Source organism: Periplaneta americana, chromosome 15, assembly GCF_040183065.1.
Source record: "Periplaneta americana isolate PAMFEO1 chromosome 15, P.americana_PAMFEO1_priV1, whole genome shotgun sequence".
Classification (NCBI taxonomy): Eukaryota; Metazoa; Arthropoda; class Insecta; order Blattodea; family Blattidae; genus Periplaneta; species Periplaneta americana.
Genome location: NC_091131.1, coordinates 118,324,819 through 118,351,897, shown reverse-complemented (window position 1 = coordinate 118,351,897; position 27,079 = coordinate 118,324,819). Strand labels below are relative to the sequence as shown.

The 27,079-nt window shown below is 32.5% G+C and overlaps 1 protein-coding gene across 2 annotated transcripts in view; it reads right to left on the bottom strand.

Moving 5' to 3' along the window:
- Positions 1-24,800, bottom strand: part of Sdc (Syndecan) — a 44,181-nt gene extending 19,381 nt beyond the window's left edge. Inside the window, exons 1-4 of one of the 2 annotated variants that reach the window (XM_069848048.1) lie at positions 24,664-24,800; positions 20,420-20,573; positions 2,440-2,501; positions 1,167-1,347 (exon numbers count right to left, since the gene is read on the bottom strand). In XM_069848048.1, coding sequence (XP_069704149.1) covers positions 1,167-1,290 — 124 coding nt within the window. In that variant the 5' untranslated portion in view covers positions 1,291-1,347; positions 2,440-2,501; positions 20,420-20,573; positions 24,664-24,800. Of the gene's footprint in view, positions 1-1,166; positions 1,348-2,439; positions 2,502-20,413; positions 20,574-24,663 lie in introns of both variants that reach the window. The other variant, XM_069848047.1, reaches the window with a different exon arrangement.
- Between the last annotated feature and the right edge of the window lie 2,279 nt (positions 24,801-27,079).

The following is a 27,079-nucleotide window of genomic DNA, read 5'->3' as shown; positions in this document are numbered from 1 at the left end:
TGACCATAGTTATCAGAAGAAAAATAAAGAAGGTAAAAGTGCGAATTCGAAATGAGGCAGTAGAAAAAATGGACAGCTTCAATACTTGGAGTGCACTATAAACAGTAACATGAGCTGCTGCCAGGAAGTCAAAAGGAGGATAGTAATGGGAAAGGAAGCTTTTAGAAGAAAAAGCAGAATCTTCTGCGAACCTCTGGAGAAAGAACTAAGGAAAAGAATAGTGAAGTGCATTGGGTGGAGTGTGACACTGTACGGGACAGAAACATGGACTTTACGACGAAGTGAAGAGAAGCGACTATTTGAAATGTGAATGTGGAGAAGAATGGAGTGTGTGAAATGAATAGATAACATAAGAATTGAAATGGTGCTGAAAAGAGTGGTTGAAGAAAGAATGATGCTGAAACTGATCAGAAAGAGTAAAATAAATTGGTTTGGTCACTGGCTGAGAATAAACTGCCTACTGAAGGATGTACTGGAAGGAATAGTGAACGGGATAAGAGTTTGCGGCAGGAGAAGATATCAGAAAATAGGAAAGACTGGAGAATGCTGGGTTTGCAGTGAAATACCGACCTGCCCTTGGGCAGAAAACTATAAATTAATTTATTATTATTATTATTATTATTATTATTATTATTATTATTGCTGCTACAGAACACACTATATTACAAACTATTTCTACAAATGAGGTCATTTGAAGTTCACGTTTATATACATGAATTCTATGACGATTGTGAATTTAGTTTCCACTCTGCTTTTTGTAGGAAAGTAGGTTGTAAATTTGTCTCTGAACTTAGTTTGTTTTATGTACTATAATTTTATTTTTCAGTGTCTTGTCTGTGGATTGTATTATTTCATTTACAATAACTGTAACTTATTTATAATTTGTAGGTAATGCAATGTATTTTGATGAACCAGAAAAGTTCCTATTACATAATTATATTTTACGATCCCAATTATTAATGAGAAGTTGCATCATGGAAATGCTAACTCATGCTTAGTGGGCTTAGCATATAATTTGATTTTGTAAATTTATAACAAATTAAAAGTAAACATTTTTGTACAACCAAGATAAACAATAAAGAATAATAGTCACAGAATGCTCGTGCTGTTGTTTCAGTTGCATGCAAATTGTGCAGTGGTTATAATGATGTGGAGCTGTACTATACCTGCAAGTATTCCTGGTTGTGCAAAGAAAGACGTGGCCCTCTCTTCTGTTTTGGTGTTCATGATGTACACGTCGTTACCCTCACTTTTGTTATCTCCGTTCTCGTCTTCTGTTGGTGAAACCATATGACCAGAATCGTCACCTCCTCCTGGCTGTGATGGAGGGTTAGATTCCACAGGTGCCTGGCAGTGACCAATATGACAATATTAACTTAAAATGCATTTTTAAAGAATATACAAAGGTTAACAACTTCTTATAAGAACATATGATTCTTTTTTTTTTAACATCCTAGTTTCTATCGGAAAAGAGAAGTTATTTTTAATAACTTTTGCACATCCTCATGAAGTAAGACGAGGAAGATGTGTTCAGGATTACAAAATGTTACATATCACTGACGAAATAGAAATATATATCTGAATGCAAATAATTTGAGATACATAATCAATAAAATATTTTTAAAATGTTCTTTGAATGATGCTACATGTCAGAATCATGGAATTTCATTTTATTGTAATCAGATGAACAGAGAAAATATCAGTACCAATCAAGGCTCTAACAAGTACAGTATGTAAAATAATACAAACCTGCAAGTCACAGGGGTTAAGATATTAGATGTAAGACGTATTTTAAAACACTGCATTATATACAAATAAAAAAATTAAACAATTTACAAAGAATAAAACTAACTGATATAAAAATATTATCTACAATATAAGTCAGATCTCCATCTACCCACTATTAGCCTCAGCTGTTATATATAGCTAAACAAAGTTCATTTTTCCTGTACGTTTAAGTTTGCAATGCAGTGTCTACATTATCTTGAAGCTTTGAAGGACCAAGAGAAAAAGTTTACAACAAAATTAACAAAATTTCTTCATACTCACACCTTTCACTCAACTAATGAACTGTTTATGCTTGTAAATTAAATTAATATTCTTACTATGTATTAATAATTATGTACTGTATTAGATATTTTTATGTAACTTTTGACTTGTTCCACATCTCAAAACTACAATAATGATGTAAGATCAATTGAATATGATAAATGAAGTGAAATAATTAAGGACAGTCTGGATTTATGTGAAACTGTATAAAATTTTGAATTTACACCCTACTCACTTTTCAATTTCCTGAGAGCCCATACCATGTTCTTTGTTGTGAATCAACTTATTACCTGCATAATAAATATAGTGAAGAAATCTGCTAAATATAAAATCATTATAATTTTCATAATTCAATAAAACTACCATACGAAGTATAAGTTGGTAATTTACCTCCTCAATTTTATTAGGTGGTTCGACTACTGGCGGCTTCACCTTTGGAATAGGTTCTACAACTGAAACAAGAAAATATGTTTATTATTACTTTATAAATCAAAGTACTTACAAATGCAGACGATTCTAATCAATCATGCAATTCTTGATAAAATAGTAGTAATTCCCTTTAATCTTTCATTCATGTAATGTTTTCAAACAAAAAAAAAATTTACTTTATTGAAGGCAAATACTCTTAAATTAGGAATCCTAAAATAAGAATGAAAGAAAAAAAGGGACATTAAGGTTAAATTTTAAAAAATCATGGTATTTATCTAGTTACTTTCAAACAGTTTAACTTTCAACACAATAAAACTGAAACATATAAATGACTCAAGTTCAGAATTTACAGTATACTACTAATTCCACAATTTGGGACATCTGGCCCACATCTATGGCTGACCACTAGGATCCAGAACCACAAACAAAAGAAATAGCATAAACATACATAGTTTTCCTGCTTGCAAAACATTATACTCATACCATTATTTAAAAATTGGGAAATGCAACATTTAATATTTAACAGGGGTTGAAGCTATATGATAATATTTACAGCAGAATATATAAAATAGTGCCATTTACAGCAGTTAAGTTATATTTTAAATAATTAGTTACATTCATGCATTTTATATTAACTCTAATTATTATTATTTTTATTATTATTATTGTTTTTGTTGTTGTCGCCGTGATTATTTGACAATACTGGTGTAAGAAGACTTGTGATAGGTTACTCAGTGTTGGAAAAAAAAAATCCATGAGTGGCATCTTAGATGTGCTTGTTTTTCGCAATCACATAGCATATGGGAAGCAGATTCATCTGCCCTATTTACATCTCAGACAAGTTGGATCGAGTAATAAGTGTCTGTATATTAATTCTTTTTGGAATTTTCAAACAGGAGAAGAAAAAGGAGGAGGAGGAGGAGGAGAAGAAGGAGAAGAAGAAGAAGAAGAAGAAGAAGAAGAAGGAGAAGAAAAAGAAAAAGAAGAGGAAGCAGAAGTACATGTCCCGAAGTCTTTTTTCGAAACATGAGAACGAATTAACGAAAAACAGAACATTCTCGTATCTTACGGGGACATCTGTGAATCCTATCTTAAAAGTGACAAAATTTATCATTATACTATGTACTAGTAATGAGTGTTACAAAATCTAACCCATTACAAGCAGGCCTCATTGCTTCATAAAGGGAATTTTTTTGTTCAGATTTTGTTACATTCTGCCATGGTCTTTTTGGAGATGTTAATGAAGTGAAGTCCCGTGCCGTGGCATCGTGGTCTAAGGCATCCTGCCTAGGACTCACGTTACGGAATGCACGCTGGTTCGAGTCCTCATGGGGGAAGAAATTTTCTCATGAAATTTCGGCCAGTGTACGGGACCAGTGCCCACTCCGCATCGTGATGCACTTGGGGAGATACGTTAGGTAGCGAAAATCTGGTTTCAAAAACCAGCTATAACGGCTGGGAAGATCATCGTGTTAACCACACAGTATCTCCATTTTGGTTGGTTGATCGTCCACCTCTGCTTTGGCATGTGGACGTGAGGCCAGCAGTCAGCTGTAGCATCATGAATTTAATTTAATTTAATGAAGTAAAACTTGTAAGACTGGCTCTCTGTTTCAAATCAACATCATTTCTGAAGGAAAGTACAACAAAATGTTGATGAAAACGAGAATGAGAATTATGATGACGGTGATCATCGTGATGAAATGCTCACAATAAATTGTGCCTGGAGAGGAAAGTGACATTTTCCTACGAATAACAAGAATTATCGTTTATGTAATATAATGGGTCGAACGTCTTCTCCTTCAAATCCTTCTTGATACTTTAGGTGTGCTTTAATCCCCAAATGTTGTTTCTATAAGAACCACTTAATATAGTTTGCCATGTCTTAAAGGCCTCACATTTCAAATGAGATCAAGTTCAATTTCTAACAGACAAGGAATTTACAGTGGTACTCAGTCTTTCATGTCATCATTCGAAGGTGCCCTCCCCATAATTCATCATCATCCAGTGCAATGGAGACTCTTATTGCATAATGTTATTTACTGAGAAAATCAGGAGTGTCTATGTTGAAATAAAGTCACAGATATGATGTATACAGTACTTACAAAGAAAGCTCACCAAGTGATAATGGATTTTAACAACGATTTTTTCCCCCATACGTTCCATTTGAAATAAAGAATCTCCCTATAAATTTCTACATCCAGAGAAAGCCTAGTTTTCGAGATATGACTTTTTTAAATTCTTCAATCCAGAGCTATAACAGCTAATGCAAACAGTGCTATGTGCTAGACATATCAGGCAAAATTCTCATTCAGCTGCATACCGTACTGTCAAATCTCCTCAAATAATATAGGCTAAGTTATGAAAATGACATACCAGGTAAATAATATTCATGATATTGACTAAAGAATAGTCTATGAAGAAATGAGAAAGAAATGTAAGCATACCTGAAATTATTCACTGTATTGATCACAGTACTGGAAATCATTGTAAAAATGCTCAAAACACAGTGGAACTTTGCACCAAGAACATTTCAGAAAAATAAGTTCCTTGCAGTCAGTTTTAGAGCAGTTCTGTACATAAATGTGAAAAAAGAATTATACAGAAGTGACAAATTTATCGGGTTTCTTTTCAAGGTACCCATCTTTATGCCAGCCATATTTAAACATATTCATATGTCTAGGAGATGAAAGCCGATTATGTATTAAGGACTGCAATGTTATCACATTATCTCTCTGATGCAATATAATATTCGTGTCAAGTAACAAAACACTATCAGAAAACTTCCGAATGAAATTTTACCAAGGCCTAAAGCCATGAACATCACGAGGCTGATCAATCAAAGTCGTGTGCTTTGGAATTGTTAACACTTCCACCATTTTACCTTCTGAAGTTATTCTTTCTATAGCCTGTCTACCTCGGTAACTGGCCCACAAGTCTACCAAAAAATGCAATGATCACTGACAGATGGGAAGTATACTTCTTGAAATAACTTGAAGAGGTGAGTTTTCATAAGCTTCCCTGATTTTGAGGGTAATGCATAAGCATTTGTGGCCTTAAACATTTTCTTCTTCACTATGGCAATGGAGATATGACACTTAAATGAGTGTCAAGCGATTATTTTGAAAATTCATTCTCCAGATGTAGAAATTTATAGAGAGGTTTCTAATTTCAAATGGAACATTGTGAAAATCCATTATCACCTGGTCAGCAGCAGCAGCAGTAGTAAAAGTATCCTCATTACACATAATACATAAAGGCATATGAGGGGAATGAAAGTAGAGCACCATGCCATCATGACCACAGTTGGCACTAAAATGAGGTGGTATGGTCGACACCATGCTCGCACGCCTTTTGATTGTTATAAGTTTTACTACTAATACTACTACTATTGAAAGTGCATTTTGAATTGCTGGATCAAGGTCAAGCAATCGACTGCAATTGCTACGCATGCTTACCCCATTCCTCGTTCATTCTCAACTAAAGTCAGCTGGAACCAGGGTTGCCAGATGTCCCGATTTGGCAGGACATGTCCCAATTTTCATATAAAAATCCCGAGTCCCGCTTCGATTCAAGGCGGGACGCAAAAAGTCCCTCCTTTAGAAAATTAACATTACTTGTATGATCTTATGGTTACCTAGTAACTATTTTCTTCTAGGCCTAAATAATTAAATTACATTTAAAATTTTTGTTTTTTAACATTGGAAAAAAACGACTATTTTGGCAAATGTAAGGTTTGTAGCAGTGAATTCAGTGGTAAATATGATATTTCTAAACATTTAAAAAGAGACGTTCACCAGAAATGCGTGGCAGAGGGAATGGAAAAAAGCTTGTTGAAAATGTTAAACTCCAGTGATAAATGAGGCACTCAGAAGCAAAGTGATACAAGTGACATGTAGTAAGTTTTGAGATAAATGACTTTGAAGTTGAAAAGGAAATTAAAAAATCTGTTACAGGACTATGTTACTGTAAATTTACAGTTGTATATGTTGGTACCTATATTTTTTAACTTCTAAATAGAAATTATCTATTCTAAAACAGTTTAGATAAAATAGGGTCCTAAAGTCACTTGTATTATTTTTTCACGAAAATATTTTTGTGAAGAAGTAATATAAGTGCAACGGTTTTCAGTATTTGTATATTATTTAAAACAAGAACAAGAACATTGCTTACAACATTGAAATATTCCTGTCTTAACAGCATTTGAGCTTTCTGATTATCATATTATAACACAAAATGTGTCTGTATAACCGAAAGAATCACTCAATCAATCTTCTTAATGTATCCAGCCGTTTGCTGACAACATAAAGTCCACTATAGTCTATTCAGTTTTTGTTTTTCATGAGAGATGAGGGGTATTTTGATCGGTGTTCATTATAGATGCCTGTTGCTAGTAGCCAGAGTTGGGGTGTAGTCAACATACACTGCAGGGCTGTCTGTGTCTTCTGCAACTGGTACTGATGATTTTAATTTCTTTTGTGGTTTATGGATGGACAGTATAGAAGAATGTGTTCCAGATCTTCATCATGATTATTACACCACAAACAAGTAGGATTATCAGAAATGTGAAATTGGTGTAGGTACAATTGTGTGACAATGTGACCTGTTCTGGCTCTTGTTAAAAATATTTGAACATATCTGGGCAAGTTTTTGTACATTTCCAGGTCATTTGGTTTCTTTTGAACGGACTGTAAAATTTTTCCTTTTCAGAAGAGAACCAGTTGTTGATCCATAAGTTTATAAAATGAGACTTTACTGAAGCAAAGGCATTGGATAGAGATATCACTTGAAGAGGTCTTGGTTGCAAATATGTTGCCTATTTCACAAGGTTACTGACTTTCTCGTTTCCAGGTATACCACAGTGACTAGGTATCCATTGAAATGTTATTTCTTTTTGGAGTTTTTTAGTTTTACTTAGTTCTGAATTGGAATAATTCTATGTGTGTATAGATTTGGTACATGCTTGATTATATTAAATATAGCCCTTGGAGTTGGTAAGTATGCAAATAGACTTTTCAGAAATTTGAGTAACACACTGAAGAGCAGCATCAATAGTTAGCTGTTCAGTGTCAAGACTGGAGGAGGATGAACATGGTATGAAGTAACTTTCTTGATATTTTGGAATATAATACCCTGCTCCTGATGTCCCATCATCAAGATTTAGAGATCCATCTGTATCAATTTGAAGGTGATCCATATATGTGCTGCAGATTAGCTACATGGCATCTAACTTAAGACTGTATGGAGGATTATTTTTGGAATGATTTCCTGGAATTTGTATGCTATGTTCTGGAATTACCCATTTCCATAGAGAAATTTCGTTCACAACTGGAATTTTAACAATGAGTGTATCTGTGATATAGACTGATATTTCTTCTTTGTTTATTTTGTAGAAATTACACAGGATATTATCTGTCAGTTTGAAGAACATCTGAGATCTGGATGAGACATGCAATTTTAAATGTACTTTTAGATCCTTTTTAATACATAGTGTCTGATTGGTTGAATATTACATTCAATTTCTAGGGCAACAGTTGATGTGGTTTTTAGTAATCCGAAAGAAGAAGGTTAAGAAAATTTTTAATTTTAAATGAAATTCAGCCTTAGTCGCTGTCCATTACGTCACTAGCCTCATCTGAAGAAGTCACATCTCTCTCTGCTGCAACATCTATGTTTCTGTCATGAAGTGCATCTGTAGGACTCCTACCACGAGTATTCCTTGACCTTTATCTTCCATGCACTCTTCCACGTCCTGCAGTCCTTATTATAGGCGCATCCTCATACTTCATGTCATCAAATAAAGAGTAGTGTATGGGTGGGATGAATTTCTTTAGCTATTGCAAGTTGCTCCACTTAGTAAAAGTTATCCTTATTGTACAGTTGGTCCAGCTCAATGTGTGCAGGCCTTCCACAAAGATGTTTCGAATATGTAACATATTACCTCTCGCCATTATGGCAAATGAATTAGTCATAAACAAAAGAAACGCAACAACACTATGCAAACAACGCACTTGTATTAGTTTGCCTCTCAGTCAAAACTCTGTATGCATTGTAATATAAGAGTTAGGCCAACATGGAGCTGCACTGACTGGAACTGCACTTATATTACTTTTTCTCTGAACAGAAGTGACGTTAAAGATTTAGAATATACACTTATCTCACTTTTTTAAAAAATGTCACTTGTATCACTTTGCTTCCGAGTGCCTCAAATATGTAGGGCCTATATAAACTCTGTAAATGTATACTGTATGTTAAATGATGGGTTTTGAGCAGTAGTATGCCAAGGCACAAAATAAAATGTCAATTTAGATATCAATAAATTTTATGTCATTGTAATCAATTAATAAACACTGAAAATTAAATATTTTGTCACACGTGATCCATCTTTTGGAATTTGTGCTTTATTGTTAATAATAAACAGCTGGGGAAAACTATCAGACAGAACTACTATTAAACCATTAAGTTAATAATTTTGCATAACATATTATTGCCACAAGCCCTTCGGAAAGACGACAGAGAAACATAATGTAACTTACAGCCAGATAAATACTGTTTTGTACTTGGAAAACTGTACCTACAATTTGACTGTTATTAAAATTGCTATTCATACTAGTCACTAACTGCACATATGTAGAGGGATAATTTTTATTCTTTTTTTAAAAGATAAAATTAAGTGCTGTATTATGTGATGGATAAAAGATGTCCCTCTTTGGTATATCTAAAATCTGGCAACCCTGGCTGGAACAGCCGGGATTACCAGGGCTTCAGTTCACAGTTTTGAGTTCAGTCACTCATGCGTGGATTGTACGTTTATACGTGATCTTGATCCACCAGTTCGAAATGCGCTGAGTATAGTTCTCTATATTAGCATTAAAACTCACAGTTTGCAAACTACAAAGTCAATTAAATAAGTGAAGAATAATAATGAATGAAGAGGTCTAAAAATATTTATCTCAATGTACAAGAACAAAACGGCAGCCAGAATTTGAGCCACAATTCTTTGTGGACCAATCAGTATAAATTTCAGTAATACCTATCTGTGAGATCAGTAGTAACCAATTCTCTGTTAATTGATTTCGAGGTATTTACAGAGATAATAATAGTCTACAGAATGAACACATTCAAAAGAAATGAAATAGTTTTGTGCAACACAACATTTTACAAACACTTACTTATTATGAGATGCGAATAAACAATCATCCCAAGATACAACATTACAGTACAAGACAAACACCATGCTTCGAACGAGAATAGCACAGAAATCAGACTACATGCATTTGGAGATTCGAGATATCAATAATTTCAATTTACTTCCTTTTCTTTAGAGAAACAATGACAGTTCAATCCAAAGAGCATCAAACGCAATAGATATTGGAACTAAATACAAATTCGGTTTAATTCTATAGGGTCTATTGAAGATAATCACAACAAAGAAACATAAAAAATCGAATGCTTATATTGTATATAAAAAAGTATACATATATTATTTTATATATTCATAAATCACTTATAGTCAAACCACTTACTTACAATTCAAACAAAGGCATGCAACAAAATTAAGTGCATTTGACATATACTCTGTGCAACAAACAATTGCAACATTTGGTAAGATGACAGATACAATCTTAGGCTTTTATCTGTACAGGTACAGGGCCTATGTAGGAAAGCTGTGCATCAAATAATAATTATATGAAGAACGAAAATGTAGCATTCAATTACAGACATGAGATGTCATTGCTGGTGACGGAGGAAGGAGGGTTAGAACACAGACTTTGCACCGAACACTTCTAAAACCATAAAACTACTCTACTATTTATTCCCCAATATTTTTTTTATAGAAGTAGGATAGGTGCGACGAAAACAATAAAACACAGAAGTGAAGAGTCGCTTTTCCTTCATAATTAAACCTTCCATTCTTCCCTGAGTTCCTTACTTTCAATCATCATACATAAAAAGTGAAGGTGAAGATGGTCTGCTTTCAGTCTATCAAGTTAGAACTCCTTTCTTTGTGTGACCCCAACATGAGGATTAAGTGAGTGTCAGCATTTAATTCTCAGACATAAACCCCTAATACCGTACTTACTGGTACTGTATAAGAAGGCATGCGCTCTTCAAGGTAATTTTGGAAATTGCAACAAAAGAGAAACTGCTTAAACATAGCAGACAATCAACCTATCAAATCTCCCAGCCTGTAGCCAGGCACTCTACCATCTGAGCTATCCTAACCAGTTTCAAACATCATATGTGAGCAGCAGTCAATTAACCTTTAGGAGCCGTACATCCATTATAGTGGCCTGCTAGTATTATGGCCATGACGTGATATAATGTTATAAATTGTATGTTATATATAAAATACGTTGATATTATTTAATTTTATATAACATTAATGACATTGAACTTGATTAAAACAATACAATTTTTTTGTAATTTTTTTTTCTTTTCTTAAAAAGGAACAAAATCATTTCAACTGCAATCAACTGAAACCTCGTCAGCTTCCATGCGTACCACTACACTGATTGCTTTATATGGGCCCTCCCCATCCTTTACCACAGGCTCAATTGACTGCAGTGGCCAGGACGCGAACCTGCGATCTTAGGCATGATATGCTGGCTGAACATATCTTGTGCGCCTTAAACTACTCAGCTAATGGACCCAACACGAATTTATCCGATTATGCAGGTATACGAACCCCTGGTTAAGAGTTAGACATTTGCGTGCAATAGTGGCATAAGTCTTCCGGCTTCTAAGGGTTAACCACTAAGGGTAATGGTACACATGGAAGCTGACGGGGTTTCAGTTGACTGCAGTTGAAATGATTTTGCTCCTTTTTTAAGGAAAATAAAAAAACATTGCAAAAAAAAAAACTTTTTTATTGTTTTAATCAAGTACAATGTCCTTAATGTTATATAAAATTAAACAATAGCAACGTATTTTATATATAAGTTAACATACAATTTATAATATATGTCAGGTCATGACCACAATACTGGCTGGTCACTATATTGGACGCACAGCTCCTAAGGGTTAAAGGACCACGCAAGCACACACACTCCCTGTAAGAGGGAGATAAATGTCCACTTCTCTACCGTTAGAGAAACCCAGATGTCGATTAAATCATTATTTATTATATCACTGATGTATGTACAATATCATTTTCTTGCGTAATTATTGGTAGCACATATACATGTAGACAAATATTCTGAACTATTTTCAGATGGAATACATCGCAATGCCATGCAAACATCTTCTCTCCAAAAAATTCTCTGTTTACATTATGATTCCTTACATTAATATACGTTATTGCACGAAAATATGCAGAGAAAAAAAAGTGATAACAAGAATGAGTTTCAGAAATTTATTTTCTTAACCCTTCAGATAGTTGCTAAGAATTTAACATTGACTGTGTTAGAACACAAATATGGTCAAAGTTTCCCATTTTCATTATAATCCTTGTACACAAGACATTGAAAGTATGAAATGTGTTTAAGTGGCTTATACACAAGATTATATTAAATTAAATATTTTATTAGCCATTGAAATTATTATTCATGACATCGTCAGTACATTAATCTAACATTGATACAATGATTTTACAAGAATCTGTTATATCAACAGCATTTGAAAAAGTGATTTAGATGTAACTGGAGCTACGAAGTCTGTAATGTAATTGGAAGAATGGAAATAAGAATTACGGATTCCTTTTTTTTTTTTCTTTGTTACTCATAAGAGGTACTTGGATGTAGCCTATTGTGGTAACCAACATGCTACTGTGATCTAATTCTTCTGACCTCTGTATCACCAACAAGTAATATAAACATATATGCTTTAAGCGAGCCTACAGTAACATAACAAAAAATTACAACTAAATTACAACCAACTAAATAAGCGACAAGAGGTCAATTAATCTAAAGTGATGTAGGGAGAATTCATTTGAAGGAACAGAGGTCAATAAAATAGTTCTTTCTTTTACTTAACGCATTTGTTACTGAGGAATTCATCTCTCAGATTAACCTCTTTCGAAGTTTTATGCATTCATTGGATAAAGTACATTCACTGAATATTTTTACATATTATTCTGACAATACGTTTTTAATGTTCTACTTGAATTGTAGTTAACAAGACGATTATCTCAGTAAGTTTTCACATTTTATTTAAGTGAAATTCAGAAATATTCCACTTTTTTTTTGGGCGAGGAAAAAAGTAATGTATTTAAAAATGTTTACTTTATAGGGCTATATCAATACCCTTCTTATCCACTAAATTGCTTAATCTTTTTTACGTATGCATGTTTCACTAATGTCACATTGCAATTTTTAACAGTTTCTGTACTACTGCAGAAAATGTTCTGAGTATCATCTTGCGCTTTCTGAACTTTTCGATGGAACTTATCAATAATGAATATGACACATAACCAGTTTCGTCAAAATAACCAGTTTTATTACCTATATCAAAATGGCTTATATAACAAATAAACTGCATTAATTTTCAAACATTTTTTTTTTCATCTATGGAAATAAAAGGTACTATCAAGTATTATTTTTTATTCTGCAGGTTGTATTATGTTATCACATCTTCTTGCGCCTGTTTAGTTTATCTTCATCCTCCATTTCTCCCCCCCCCCCTCTCATCATTCCACCTTGTAACTAAGTAAGTTTGGGCCTGCCTCGTTTTCGTCTTTCTGGTGGATACAATTCCAGAACTTCTTTCGGTAACCTGCCCTCGTCCATCCTCTTGACAGGTCCATAACCAGTTGTTTTGTTTCAATGCCAACCAAAAGGAATCTAATTCGTTCATTTTTTGTTGCATTCTTAATTTCGTTCCTAGAAATCCCAGTAATCATCACCAAGTATCTGTTTATGTTTAATTTAATTTTGCTAAACATTTTTCCTTTATATTTCACGTTTCTGCTGCATATGAAAATTGTGTTTTTAATTATTGCACGATAAATATCAGTCTTCGTTTTAGAAGTCACAGCCTGATCCCCCAAAACACTGTTTAGTTTTGATATGCTGCTCGTCCTTCATTAATTCGCTCATTAATACCTGAGTCATGATTTCCATCTTGGGTTTATTATTTCCATTTAAACATATTCATTTACATGACCGATTTATTTCTTCTCCGTCTTCCAATTGTAAACCCCTTAACATGTTCCCTATGACCATGTACTTTTTTTTTTCTTTATATTTAATTTCAAACCCCATAACCCATATCCTTATAATAGTTTTCTGGTCATACACTAAATCGCCATACTTTTATACAATTAATAAATGATCATCTGCAAATAGCAGAGAATATGATATAGGCTATAGTGGTATAATGTATCTCCAATACCATTTTTGCACATTTTTCATCCAGTTTTATAAATATTTCTTTGAATATGTGGTATATCTTAAAATAACAAATCAAATCCTTGTTGCAGTCCCTATGTTACATATAATCCTGAAGAATACAGTTGCCATTGTTCTAGATATAAAAATACGGACATCTTTGTTTAAAAAAAAAATTGGGGATATTATTTGTATTAAAGAAGACTATCTTCACATTTCCTTTGGCCTTCTAACCGCAAGATTTACGAGCAGGATCTCATCAAAAGGATTGTCGAATTTGATACCAGCATTAGGATTAGAAACGAGTGAATTTATAAACTCAGCTGATTTCTCGATCCAATGTAGGCCTAATACATAACCTGAACCTACTTCAATCCAGGAAAACTTCTTAGCACCTTCAAAACTCCCCTTCCATAGTTAGAGGTATGAAATGCTCTGATCATAAAAGTTCAGAAAATTTTCTTCGAAATCCTCATTCCTTTCACCTACAGTAATCAGTAGGGCTAAGAATTGTGTGCTGTTACACTGTGCTTCATGCGCCTCTGACTTTAAGTACCAGTACGTAATTGCATTGCGGTGGGGGATTTCAGTGTGTTTCATTCAGCAGTGAACCTTAGTTGATCGGTTACATTACGACCGAATACTGCTATTCGTAACAAGCAACATTCAACATCTTGAATAATTTCTAGGGAAAAATTGTTCCAGGGCCGGGTATCGAACCCGGGGAACTAGAGTTCCAGGGTAGCTCAGTTGAGAGAGCGTTGGTACGTTTAACCAAAGGTCCCGGGTTCGATACCCGGCCCCGGAACAATTTTTCCCTCGAAATTATTTAAATTAACTTTACAGGGAGTTATACCTGAAAGCTTGATTTGCATTCAACATCTTGTAAAGAAGAATAATAGCAAGATGCCGAGGACGAAATTTGTCACTTAATTTCAAATGAGAAAATTTGTAATAATGATACAATAAATAATGCTTGTTTAAAATATTTCAAATATGTCCCCATTGTTTCTGCAGAAGTGGAACGAAGTTTCTCTAGATATGAGGCTGTGTTTTCTAGCAAGAGGCAATCATTCTCCTTTGAAAATTTAAAAATTTGGTTTGTTATTCACTGCAACAATATATAAAGTGATCAGCGTAATGCACTATCATGTTAACATAGTGAAATAATAATGCTAATACGTCTTGTCAATGTCATATTAGGTGTATTTTCTATAGACAGAAAATAACATCTAGTCAATGATATTATGACGAAACTGAATAGTTGGAACACAAAATAGGAAAAAAAATGTAGAAAACAAGATGAAAAAAATACTGGATAAACATTATGGATATTTAGCTCTGTGTAAAATTTGTAACAATTTAAAATGAGGAAATTTATTAATAATGATAAAGATTTTGAGATAGATAAGCTTGTGTAAAATATTTCACATATGTTCTCATTGTTTCTGCAGAAGTGGAACGAAGTTTTTCTAGATGTAAGGCTGTGTCTTCTAGCAACATGTAATCATTCTCCTATGAAAATTTAAAAATGTGGTTTGTTATTCACTGCAACAGGACATGAAATTAAAAATTATGTAAAACAAAAACGTAATACACCATCATATTAACATAGTAAAATGAAAAGGCTTATACTTGTGAATGTTATATTAGGTGTATTTTCTAGAGACAGACAATAAAATATATTTACAATAGTGCAATTTTTCTTTAACAAACAAAATAATGTCTTTAAATTTTTCTTTAGCAAACAGTTGTGTTTCGAATTCAAAGGAGTGGCTTTCAACCACCCAAATGCTGAGAACTAACTTACTGCTATGATAAGCATTAGTTCAAACGAACGAAAGACACTGTGTTAACTCATCCCAACTCTGAGAAGTACTCAAAATCAGAGGCGCATGAAGCACACTGGTAATATGACGGCATATATTTCTCAGGCCTAGTGATCAGTATTGCCAGTGCCTGTTTAGCTGTCTAGGGGAAAAATTTGTGTTTTCTCCTGGAAATGAGATCTGTAATCTGTAAAAATGCAGTACTCTGGTATCTTTATGTACGGTATCTTGATCGTATCTTTGAATCCAAAGTGTACAAAACAGTGGCTATTACTGTTAGTTGCTATTTAATAAGTAGATGCAATCTCTTGAAGGATGTAGCAACTAATGGATCTTAAAATATAAATTGTCCATACAAAATACGGACGTATGGCAACCCTACTGAAGAGAGTTATTTGCCTACTTTAATTGAGCTGAAATAAAAAAACGGGACTTATCATCAATTTTGGGGTATCCGAGTTAAGAGTGCTCCCATATTATATGAACAACCCTTCATTCTTTACTGTAAAAATGGAAGTTGTCACTTGCATGGAACATTGTAGAATTCTAGCGTTAAGTTGAAAAACGGGACTTGTCAAGTGACTAGTCAGTCCCCTTCTTCTAACAAAGTGTTTCATGCACTTCGAGATAGTGTTAAACAAAATGATCCAGCATTCCAAGATTCTGAAGTGAGTTGTGAGACAGTGAAGGTTACCCAATTGGATAGTGTTTTACTGAGGTGTCAACTTGTTTATAAACATAATTTTGTGCTTTAATGTTTATATAACAATAGTAATATAATATCAAAAAATATTACCCTATTTAACATTTATTTACTATTTTTTAGATCAAAAAGGGGACATGTCAACAGTTCTCAAAACTATTTTCTACATGTTACGTTTCCTAAAAAAATTAACTCCTTGTGGGGCAAGTATATCTGGCCAAATGCAAAGCAACAATACCAAAAACAAGGGGTTAAAGCAAGTATAATGCAGTCTGTGAAGTTTTTGTTTTCTTCTCAAAATGATCTTTGCATGACTAGTCCCGTTTTTTATCTCAGTGCCTCAATTTTTTTAAAATAATTTTGACACAATCTTTTGATTGCATTATAATATTCTTACTAATACTGTATTGTTCTAAAGCTTTCCATAAATGGTATATCACGTCACTATTTAGCTCTTAGTTTCACAATATTCTCTTTTCACAAATTTATACCAGTATTTAATGACAGTGATATAATTATGATGAAGTAAGCATTGAAACAATACACTATGATGAATTGTGACAAAAATATATTTCCACAATATGTTACCTTACATATGAGAAATATAAGGCTAGTAGAAAATCTTCAAAATGCCTTCAAGTTTCAATACATTTTTCATTATTGATATATCACTTGTGTTATAATTGATAAACTAACAGGGAGTCTGGAGTGCCATAACTGTAGAGCTATATGCCAGCAGTAACTGAAAGGGCAACTTTTTCATATGAAATGCTTAACATATTTAGGCTATACAACAATTTGGGATATCTTATTGCTTCCATTCTCATCACATGGTTGTGCTATATCGAATCACAATTGATTTTATCCTATAAATTAAGAATATTTAAATTGGCTGTAACATTCTGATTTCTGACATGGTCAGTTCTCCTACAGTTGCTAATTCCTCGGAGAAAGTGTATTTCTGGACCTTCTGTTCGTTTTATGCATTCTTCTGACCTTTATATCACCAACAAGTAGGCTTCTTAACATAAATGCCGTTTTCAGTATTTTGGGCATTCTACTCCATGCAGCTGTGTCAATACAGCTACTACTTTATAACATTTCAGGAGTGTGTCAAATCTTGTTTTAATTGTGTCACACATTATTTGAAACTATTCAGTTTCATAACTGAATTAGATATGATATCCCAAAGAAGAAATTTCTTGAATTAGTATATTATTTATCATAATTTTACATTCTATAACATTTTTCTTGTCCCACTATCCAAGTTATAACGAATGAGTGATCAATTCATTCTCATTATATACGACTCTTGTCAGTAAATTGGTCTACACTTCTACACTACTGGCTTCATATGGGTGAATGATGAACAGCCAAGTACTCGCCATTAGATAAAAAAAAATATATATATAATTCATTTGAATGCATCCAGAAAGCTATGGCTTAACCCTATTTCACTTCATTTCTAGTATTGACAGTTTCATGAATTATTTAATAATTACATACTGTAATAGAAGGAGTTGTTAGAAGTCTCTTTGCTGTTCTCATTGCAAAGTCAGCTTTAGTTTGTAATACAGAATCTCATCTATTATTGAATTAAATGATTATGTCATGTGTAATGTTACTGAATTGCCAAAGAAAGGTTTCCTTCCTTAGCAACGATAAGATTCGAATGTGAAAATTTGAATGGGTGCAAACTAGGGTTGCCAACTTTTTTTTGAAGAAAATACGGGAGACTAAGGAATCGACAAAATTTCACATAGAAAAATTGACAAATTATTCAGCTTACTTAGCCTATCAAAAACTACACTTTGTCAGCTAGGTTTAAATTAAGAGTGTTTTGATACATTGTCTTGCGTAATAGTTGAAGTCGATTACAGTTTGCAGTTCTGTTCGATTAAATGTGTCGTGCTCCTGTTTCGAACATATTCTGTCCAATTATTGTTATGAAATGAAACACCCTCTTTCTATGAGTATTACTACTTGGTATGCTTAGAACAAAACTCACTACGTTCTTCAAAATTTATAACATTAACATGGTTTGACTTTAAGCAGGTGAGCACTAAAACCCATTTCTGGCAAGCATACCTTCTACAAAGACTGCACATTTTAATGCATCTCTTGGAATAACAAAATTCATCATATAATTTATCATCATTCACAGCAAAATAAAATGTTTAGAATAACGATTTTTACATTATGGAAAAATAAGAGAGAAAATTGTGTCATTTCTTTGGTACCGGTATTTCTCCTATATTACTTTCATTCATACAAATCAGGACTCTATTTAATAATATAATTTCATTTCTGCAGACTGTTTGTTTAAATGTCTATTTGCGTAAATGTTTCACAATCAGGAAGTAGAATTAATGGCTATGTTAGCTATGATTTTACAAAACCACTTCGATCGTGTTTCTTTTTTTAATTCCACTTTCGGGCATTTATTTTTATTACCACACAAGTTTTGAAATCTCTGTAATCCAATACAATATCTATATCAACCACTGCCTGCTCTAACATATTCATGCATCCGATGGCTGCTTATACTGCCAGTTCATTCAATGGTCAAACATGTAACATGAATAGAAAAAAAACTGTCACTAGATGGCAGCTCCTACTGGCAAGTGAAGTTGCTTGTGGATACAGATCCTATGCTTTATATTTGTAGTATGTGATTAAAATATTACTTTGTTTCGCAACTGTAATAACTTCTTATTCCTCTTCGTTAATCTATTATATTCTTTACTCTTGAAAGAACAAGAAAACCGGAAAACTTATTTTGTGTGGAACTTCCTTACATTGTTAAGTAGAGGTTTCACGAATTTATCCACAAGAGTTTCTGACACAAGTTTCTAATGATTATTATTCTTAACACACTTCAATATGTCACACTGGCACAAAATAGATAGAATAACTTTTTTATAGTTTGGAGCAGATATATGGATGAACTAAGGTTGCCAACTTTTTTTGAAGAAAATATGGGAGGCTAAGAAATAGACAAAATTTCACAGAGAAAATTGAAAAATTGTTAATTCAGTTACTAAACATTTTAATTCTACACTGCGACAGCTAGATCTGAATTAAGAGTATTTTGAGACAGATTTTGTTTTGCATAATAACTTAAGTTGACTGCAGTTTACAGTTCTCTGGTTGGATTAGATGTTTCGTGCTCCTGTTGCGCATATATGTCCAATTATTGTTCATGAGATGGAACACCCTCTTTGTATGAGCATTACTACTTGATATGCTTAAAATAAAACTCGCAGTTTGTATTTTTTCTTCAAATTTATAATATTAATATGGTTTGATTTTAAACAGGTGAAGACCAAAACCCATTTCTGGCAAGTATTACTTTCTAAAGAGACTGCACATTTTAAGGGATCTCTTGAACAACAGAATTCATCATATAAATTAACATAATTCACGTTAAAATCAAGTGTTTAAAATAAAGATTTGTACAGTATGCAAAAATAAGGGATAAAAATGCTCAAAGAGAAGGAAAATACGGGAGCTGGGAGACTATTAAAAGTACGGGAGATCCCGGGAAATACGGAAGGGTTGGCAACCCTAGGATGAACAGAGAATATTTGGTGCTGCCACCTACCATTTCAGAGAAAGCATTGTTAGAATGGTCTTATGAGAAGGCAGTATAAGCAGCCATCAGATACTTTCAAGCAGGCGATATCAACATAGCTGTATGCAACATTATTTTATAGACAGCATATTTAAACAATGTCCTATCATAAATTGGGTATATCTATCTGTCTTGTTTTATCTCCTCCTTTTGTGCCGATTTATAAATTAATGTGGGGTAGGGAAGGGTATATCTTTAGTCCAACACTAGAATCTTATAATACTGTGGGTCTGCCAGACATCACAATATAATATTTAAAATGTGTTCCTTAATACTGATGTTATACCTCCAAAGTGCCATAACTTGGCTATCCATCGTCAGTATTTTAAAATCATATTGTTTTCACATTCTGTTATAGTGAGACCAGGAACTGAGTGGTGTTGCATGCAGGTAAAATACTGTGCAGGCAAGACAACAGTCCATGCCTAGAATTTAGACTCACCACCACCTGAACCAGAATAGCCGTCTTCGTCATCGGGGCCAAAACCTGACCCACTTGACTCGAGGTCGTCCTTCACCTCCCGCTGACCTCCACCCGAACCCTCCAGGTTGCCATCATCATCGATGTATATGTCATCCCGCGACCAGAATGTACTGCTCGTCTGAAATCACACAAAGTAACATTATAAATAACTGTTCAATACCGGTATATATTTATGTACGCCATTATATCCTTTCATATACGTAGCTATAAAGCAATAGGAGTTTCGAAATATTCTAGTACTCGAATAAGCAAGTGGCATTTTGTATCTCCAAATACTAATATCAAAATTGAAAGCTTGACATTCAATACTCGTGCTCAACTTACTTAAGTCCCTTAATTAAAAGAAATTCAGGACTGTCAAGACTCTAGTCTGCAATGATATCATTAATACGACTGTTAAAGACAACCAAATTATTAATTAAACTTCGAAATTATTCAACAGTAAAAGAGAAGTTTCTTAATTAGAGAGTCAATCAAACACTTACGGAATCACTTATGCATTCTAACTCACTGGATTGAAAAAAACTGATGTGCCATTATAATTTTCCTTGTTGGCTATCATTGTATGTTTGTTCCCTAATTTCTTTTGTATGCTTTGTCTAATGATAGGCTCTGATAGATAAATAAATAAATAAATAAATAAATAAATAAAAGCATTTTTATATAATTTATTTTATTATTTTTATTCTTTTAACAATTAAGTCATATCATGACCACAATACATAAATTAACAATGAAATGGTGAATTATACAACATAAAAAACAATAAATAGATTAAATGATAATATGTCTAAATAATAAACGGCATTATTATAATAATATGACCGATACTGATACACATAAAATAGAATTAACCACATTTTAAATTTGACAGCAGATTTTTATATTCTTCAAAAATATAGTAGTATAATCTGCTGACAAATGCTGGATAATGTTATAGCGCACTTTGAATCCGATCTGGAATACTACGTTGTATATTTCCGTCTACAAGATTGATATCTTTGGCAGTCGACAATTTGGTGTTTTATAGGAAGAAAATTATTACAGGTTTCGCATTTTGGTTGTGCTTGTTTAGAGAGAAGATATGAATGAGTAATTTTTTAATGACCAATTCTCAAGTTATGCATAATGACTCGATTTTTTCTAATCAGTGTTCAGTGGGATACATAATTAGCTTAAATCATTTTCTATTATTTGTTTTAATTTGCTATTAGATGAATAATAATAATAATAATAATAATAATAATAATAATAATAATAATAATAATAATAATAATAAATTTATTGCTAGAACAAAGATACGTATTTTTTTTATAAAAAATCTCTTTAGTAACCCCAGAAAGAGAACATACTGGTACTCGTGCTCAGGGCAGCAACTTCCATTTTTCCTGATATTTTTAGTAAAGTACGGTACTTAGTAATATGAATAGGCATTATGAGAATTATTGCGTATTTCCGTGATAACGAAGTAGCTGCTTTAGTTTCCTTGGGGCAATTTCATTTCCTGATGTTTCTTTATGATATGGTATGTACGGTATCCATTTAGATATGATTTCTTTTCCTTTATTAATAATTTGGTTATAGGTTACTTCAATTCTTTGAATACATTTATTGAATGAGTAACTGTTAGGAAGAGCTAAAAGAGCACTCATGAAATCTGAGAAAATAATACATTTGTTATGGATTTCTTTTTTTTTAAATTTGTATGATATCCTGTTTTATTGTATAAAACTCACATGAATAGATTGTGAAACTATCAGGGAATTTATATGAAAGTGTGTAATTTGAGGAGACTACTATAGCGCATTCATACCATTATGAATTTTTTATCCAGCAATATACATAGAGAGAATATCATCGAAATGATAGCCGTCCAAATCGTGGATTTAAAATCTCGGCATCCTAATCAATTCAAATGAACAAAAAAGAAAATGTAAATTAATGTTAAAAAAATACATAATGAAATTTAAAAAAAGAATATTCTGTGACAAGATGTGGTAGCTATCAAAACGATAAAAATTTATTGAAAATAAATAATATACATTGAATATTATAAAGATGAATAGAGATGGTGATTGATGATGTTCAATGAAGATTTTAAAATGGTTGATGCAATAAGAGTAATTGTGAAGATATTAATTACTGTATAATTGAAATATATGATTATCTGATTCATGTTTTGGTAATTCATTTAATGTTAAGTTTACCATGGGCATTATTAACAGTCATAGAGGAAAGATGTAATATTCTTTAATTTATGTTTTAGAAATTATATATTAATTAATGGACACTGTGCAATGAAGTTACATAAATTAACCTCAAAATAAAGACTTTCGAGTGTTTATTGGTTACATTAATATCTAACTATTTTAAAATTGAAAATTATAAACATTTCTGTTTATTATTACTTAGAAATAAAGAGAGAACAAAAAACCATAAACTGTATTGTAATGTAAAAGAGAATGGAAAAGCAATCGCACTACTGATATAATTATTATGGACCTAATTTCTAGTTAAATGAGGGCAACTGCAGAAAGGGGGAAGACAACAGTATTTTTTTTTTTTATTGACGATGCTTAATAAAATAAAATAAAAATAGCAAGAGTATTGCTAACCTATTCTACAGTGTTTATAAATGCATAGTGCAAATCGTTTTCCACATCACTGACGCCTGTCATCAACTCAGAAACCTGTGGGAAGCCATGATATTGTTTAAACAATGTATACAAGGTTTGGTCGTGTTTTCTACTCCTCTCTCTGTTCAGTATTTTCAGAGTAAATAAAACTAAGGGCCAATTACTTCCACCACATTGTTTTCAGCGACTGTTTTCATTTTAACATAATATTTTCGTTGTGATAATATGCACTAGTGCAGCTTTGGTGGAGGTAAGCATAAATGTTGCTTCATAAAAGCTGGAGCTAAGAATTTCATTATGTATGAAGTTTCCGATAAGCAAGTTATAATCTTAAGTATATTGAATAAATTAAACAATCTATGCTTATCTAGTAGATATCTACTAGATAAGCACAGACTGATTAATTTATTCAATATACTTAAGATTGGAGCTAAGAAGCTTTACTGAGTGAACTATTTTAAACTAATTGTGTAGAAATCTGAGGACAATCAGCTCCACTTTGCATTTAGCAGGGATAAATATTCAAGTACGCATTCTAACCATTACATTCTTCATTTGAGTTTGAGAAAGAGGAAAACTGTAGAAAATAAAAAATAATTTACAGACTGACACATAAGTTGAAAAAAGAACTGAAGAATTTGCTTGATGATGTTTGATTTACTGTTACAGTATGAGAGAGAACATAACATTAAATCGATGGTGTTTAGGTATTTTCAGAAACAACAAAAATTAAATTTTAACACATTATTATTAGTAACTTTAAATTGAAGGAATGTGGATATAACTGTCAAAAAACATCTTCACGATTTGTAGTTAAATTTTAACTAATTACAGCAAAAAAGTCACTTTTAAAAAATGAGGGTTAAGTCCTTTTACCTAAACACCACCGAAATCATTCTATGTATAGACCATGAAGATGGTAGAAAAACAAATACCTGTAATATTGTGTAACTCTTACTCTGAGCAAAAATACACCAACTGTAGATGTAGTTTTAACTGTTATTTAAAGTTTTCCTAGTCAGTCTACTAAAAAAGATATATATTGACTTATAAAAACTAACACTGTATTCCATTTCTTAAGGTGCACTTTAAGCATACAGAAATGTGCATATGAAGTGTGAGAAACTGTATATATGCCATTCTATTTATGTTTAACAAAAAAAATTATCTGCACAGTATTAATGATTTAGATGCAAATATAATTTTTAACGACATTCTTTGCTTCTTTCACATCAACTTTTTGACATGAAAGCAAGCAATTCACAAATCAAACAATTTCGCTCACTGTATAACTGAACATTACATAATCCTTTCTCTTTTTACTAAGAAATGCTTATAGTAATCAATAATTTGTTGTTTATAATTCACATTAAAATATAATTATAAATATAGAACAATAATTTTTCTCCTTCTGGATGTGTGTGTGTGTGTGTTATTTCACCACATGCTGTCACTTCACATGTTGCAACTGTCAAAACACTCAAATACAAATTATACAAGCTGACGATAAAACCAAATTATACTACTTATTGTAAGTAAAAGGTTTTAACACTACTTAATTTTTCACTTTACCTAATTACAATTTGACTGAAAGATACACAATTACTTCGCAGCTATTTACGTTTGTACCGCTGGTTGTCTTGCAAATACAAACAACAGAAAACAAACATTTTGATACCAGGTTCTCTTCGTACACCTGAAAGAATTTTAAAAACCTTTGGAGGTGTGGTGGCTGCGGTGACGTGTAAATTCTCAGTTTTATGACCTACTTGGGGAGGGAGCAGACTCCAAGTCAGACGGTACAGTACAGTATGAAGGGGGAGGCTGGGAGAGACTCTGAATGGGGAGCGAGTAAGAGAGACTGTGTAAGCGAGTAGGTGAATCAATCAATAATGCTGACTGGTGCTGCAGTCTAGCCACAGGGATACCAAACTTATTACTGCATATCATTGCACATAATCAACACTTCTTTAATGCACACCTGATTCAACAGGAGTGCCAACAGATTTTTTCTTCTTCTTTTAAGAAACAAGCATAATAAAACGAATATTCTTTCCTTCAGAAAAAAGAATGCAAACGAAAGAAAAAAACGTATTTATGTACAATGGAGGATTTAAATATTCTATGTGACTGTTTAAAATATAATTTTGAAAATGAAGTATGTCTGGCCAGCAAGTATGCTCTACAAAATAAATTATTAAAAAAGGAGTAGAAAGAGTTTAACAATAGGAGAATGATTTCTTATCATTCTGAAAACTAGAAAAATTCGTCAATTTTGGTTCTCCTGTCTCCTGTATGTAATATAGCCAAGGAACAAATCGATGCTTTAATTCTACATCTCTCCCATCCATGATGGTGCAAAATATTTCAAGATAAAATCCTTCATCCTACACATAGGATAACGACACTTATAGTCATTCTTTCTGAAATATCAGTATTACACTATTTACTGTAAAATAATAAAAGATTTTTTATAAATTGTCTTATATCTCAGTGAAGCCAAAATTGATGTGTAAGTGTTCTTGGCAACCATTTTACTTATTCATTACAAGATATACAAAGAGGAAGTATAGTAAAATTATATATATATATATATATATATATATATATATATATATATATATATGACAAGGCATGTTTTCAACAGCCCTGTTAACTTAAAAATAGTAATGGTAAGGTCACATGTCTGTCTTTGTGCATTGCCTTTTCACTGGTTTCCAATTAAATATTTTCATTCATAATCTGTATTTACGAATCAGTTACATAATATGAAACATTTTTATTTGTAAACATTAATGATTCTTATTAAAATAAGCAACACAAAATGATAATTTATTCCAATCAGACAATTTTCTTCGTGATTTTTTGTATTACATAGAATAGATATATAAATGAATAAAATGTATAGTATAAAGTAGTATAAGTAAAGTATAACAGAGAACAATTCTTCTTCTTCTTCTTCTTCTTCTTCTTCACTTCATGGCATAGGCAATCAAATGCCTGTTCCGTCTTCAAAGTCCTCCAGCCATCGTTTCCTAGGTCTGGCCACCGATCTTCTTCCTTTAGGATGATATTGCATTATTTGTTTAGTAAGTCTGGTATCTGGCATTCTATCGACAAGTTCTTTCCAATTTTGTTTAAAATCTTTTAATCTTTCATTTATATTAAAAATTTCTAACTCTTCTCTTGTTTTCATTTGTTATTAAGTCTCTCTTCATACATCCCTTCACATTTCTTAGAAATTTCATTTCTGTCGTCTGTATTTTGCTTTGTTGCTTCTTGGTTAATGTCCAAGTCTCACTTCCGTATGCCAGCGTAGGTACAGCCATGACTTTATAAAATTTTAATTTTGTTTCTTTACGTATTTTGTTTCTAAATGTTCTATTAATTGTTCCACATACTCTTTGAAAATTAGATATTTTATTGTCCACGTCATAGTCTTTATCTAAGCCAATATCACTTCCCAAATAATTAAAATGGCTTACCTGTTCTATGCAGCAGTTATTTATAGCTATTTTTGTTCTAATCGGTTCCTTCCCTATAAATGCCATTACCTTTGTCTTTATTAGAGGAATTTTCATATTATATTGTTCTCCAATTTCATTAAGTTTAAAAATAGATTTTTGTAGGGCAGACTCACTATTCTGAATAACAACTAAATCATCGGCAAATAACAGTATATTTAAAAAGTTATTCTTTGACATTTGAAAACCTATATTCACTAGTTGTTTCCACTTTCTCACTAGATCGTCTATATAAATACTAAAAAGCGTAGGTTATAAAACAATAATTCCTAAGACAAATTAATTATACAGGCTACAGAATTGTTTATATTTTTCGTTGCGACTTCAAAGTTTTTACCCCTTTCTGGTACAGAAGACTATGCAGATATGAAAGGGGTCCGGGGTCCCTCTTCTTAAAGGATCAGCAGTCATTGCAAACCTATTCCTTTGTACACCATTATAAACAATCGAGTGAAAATCGTTCA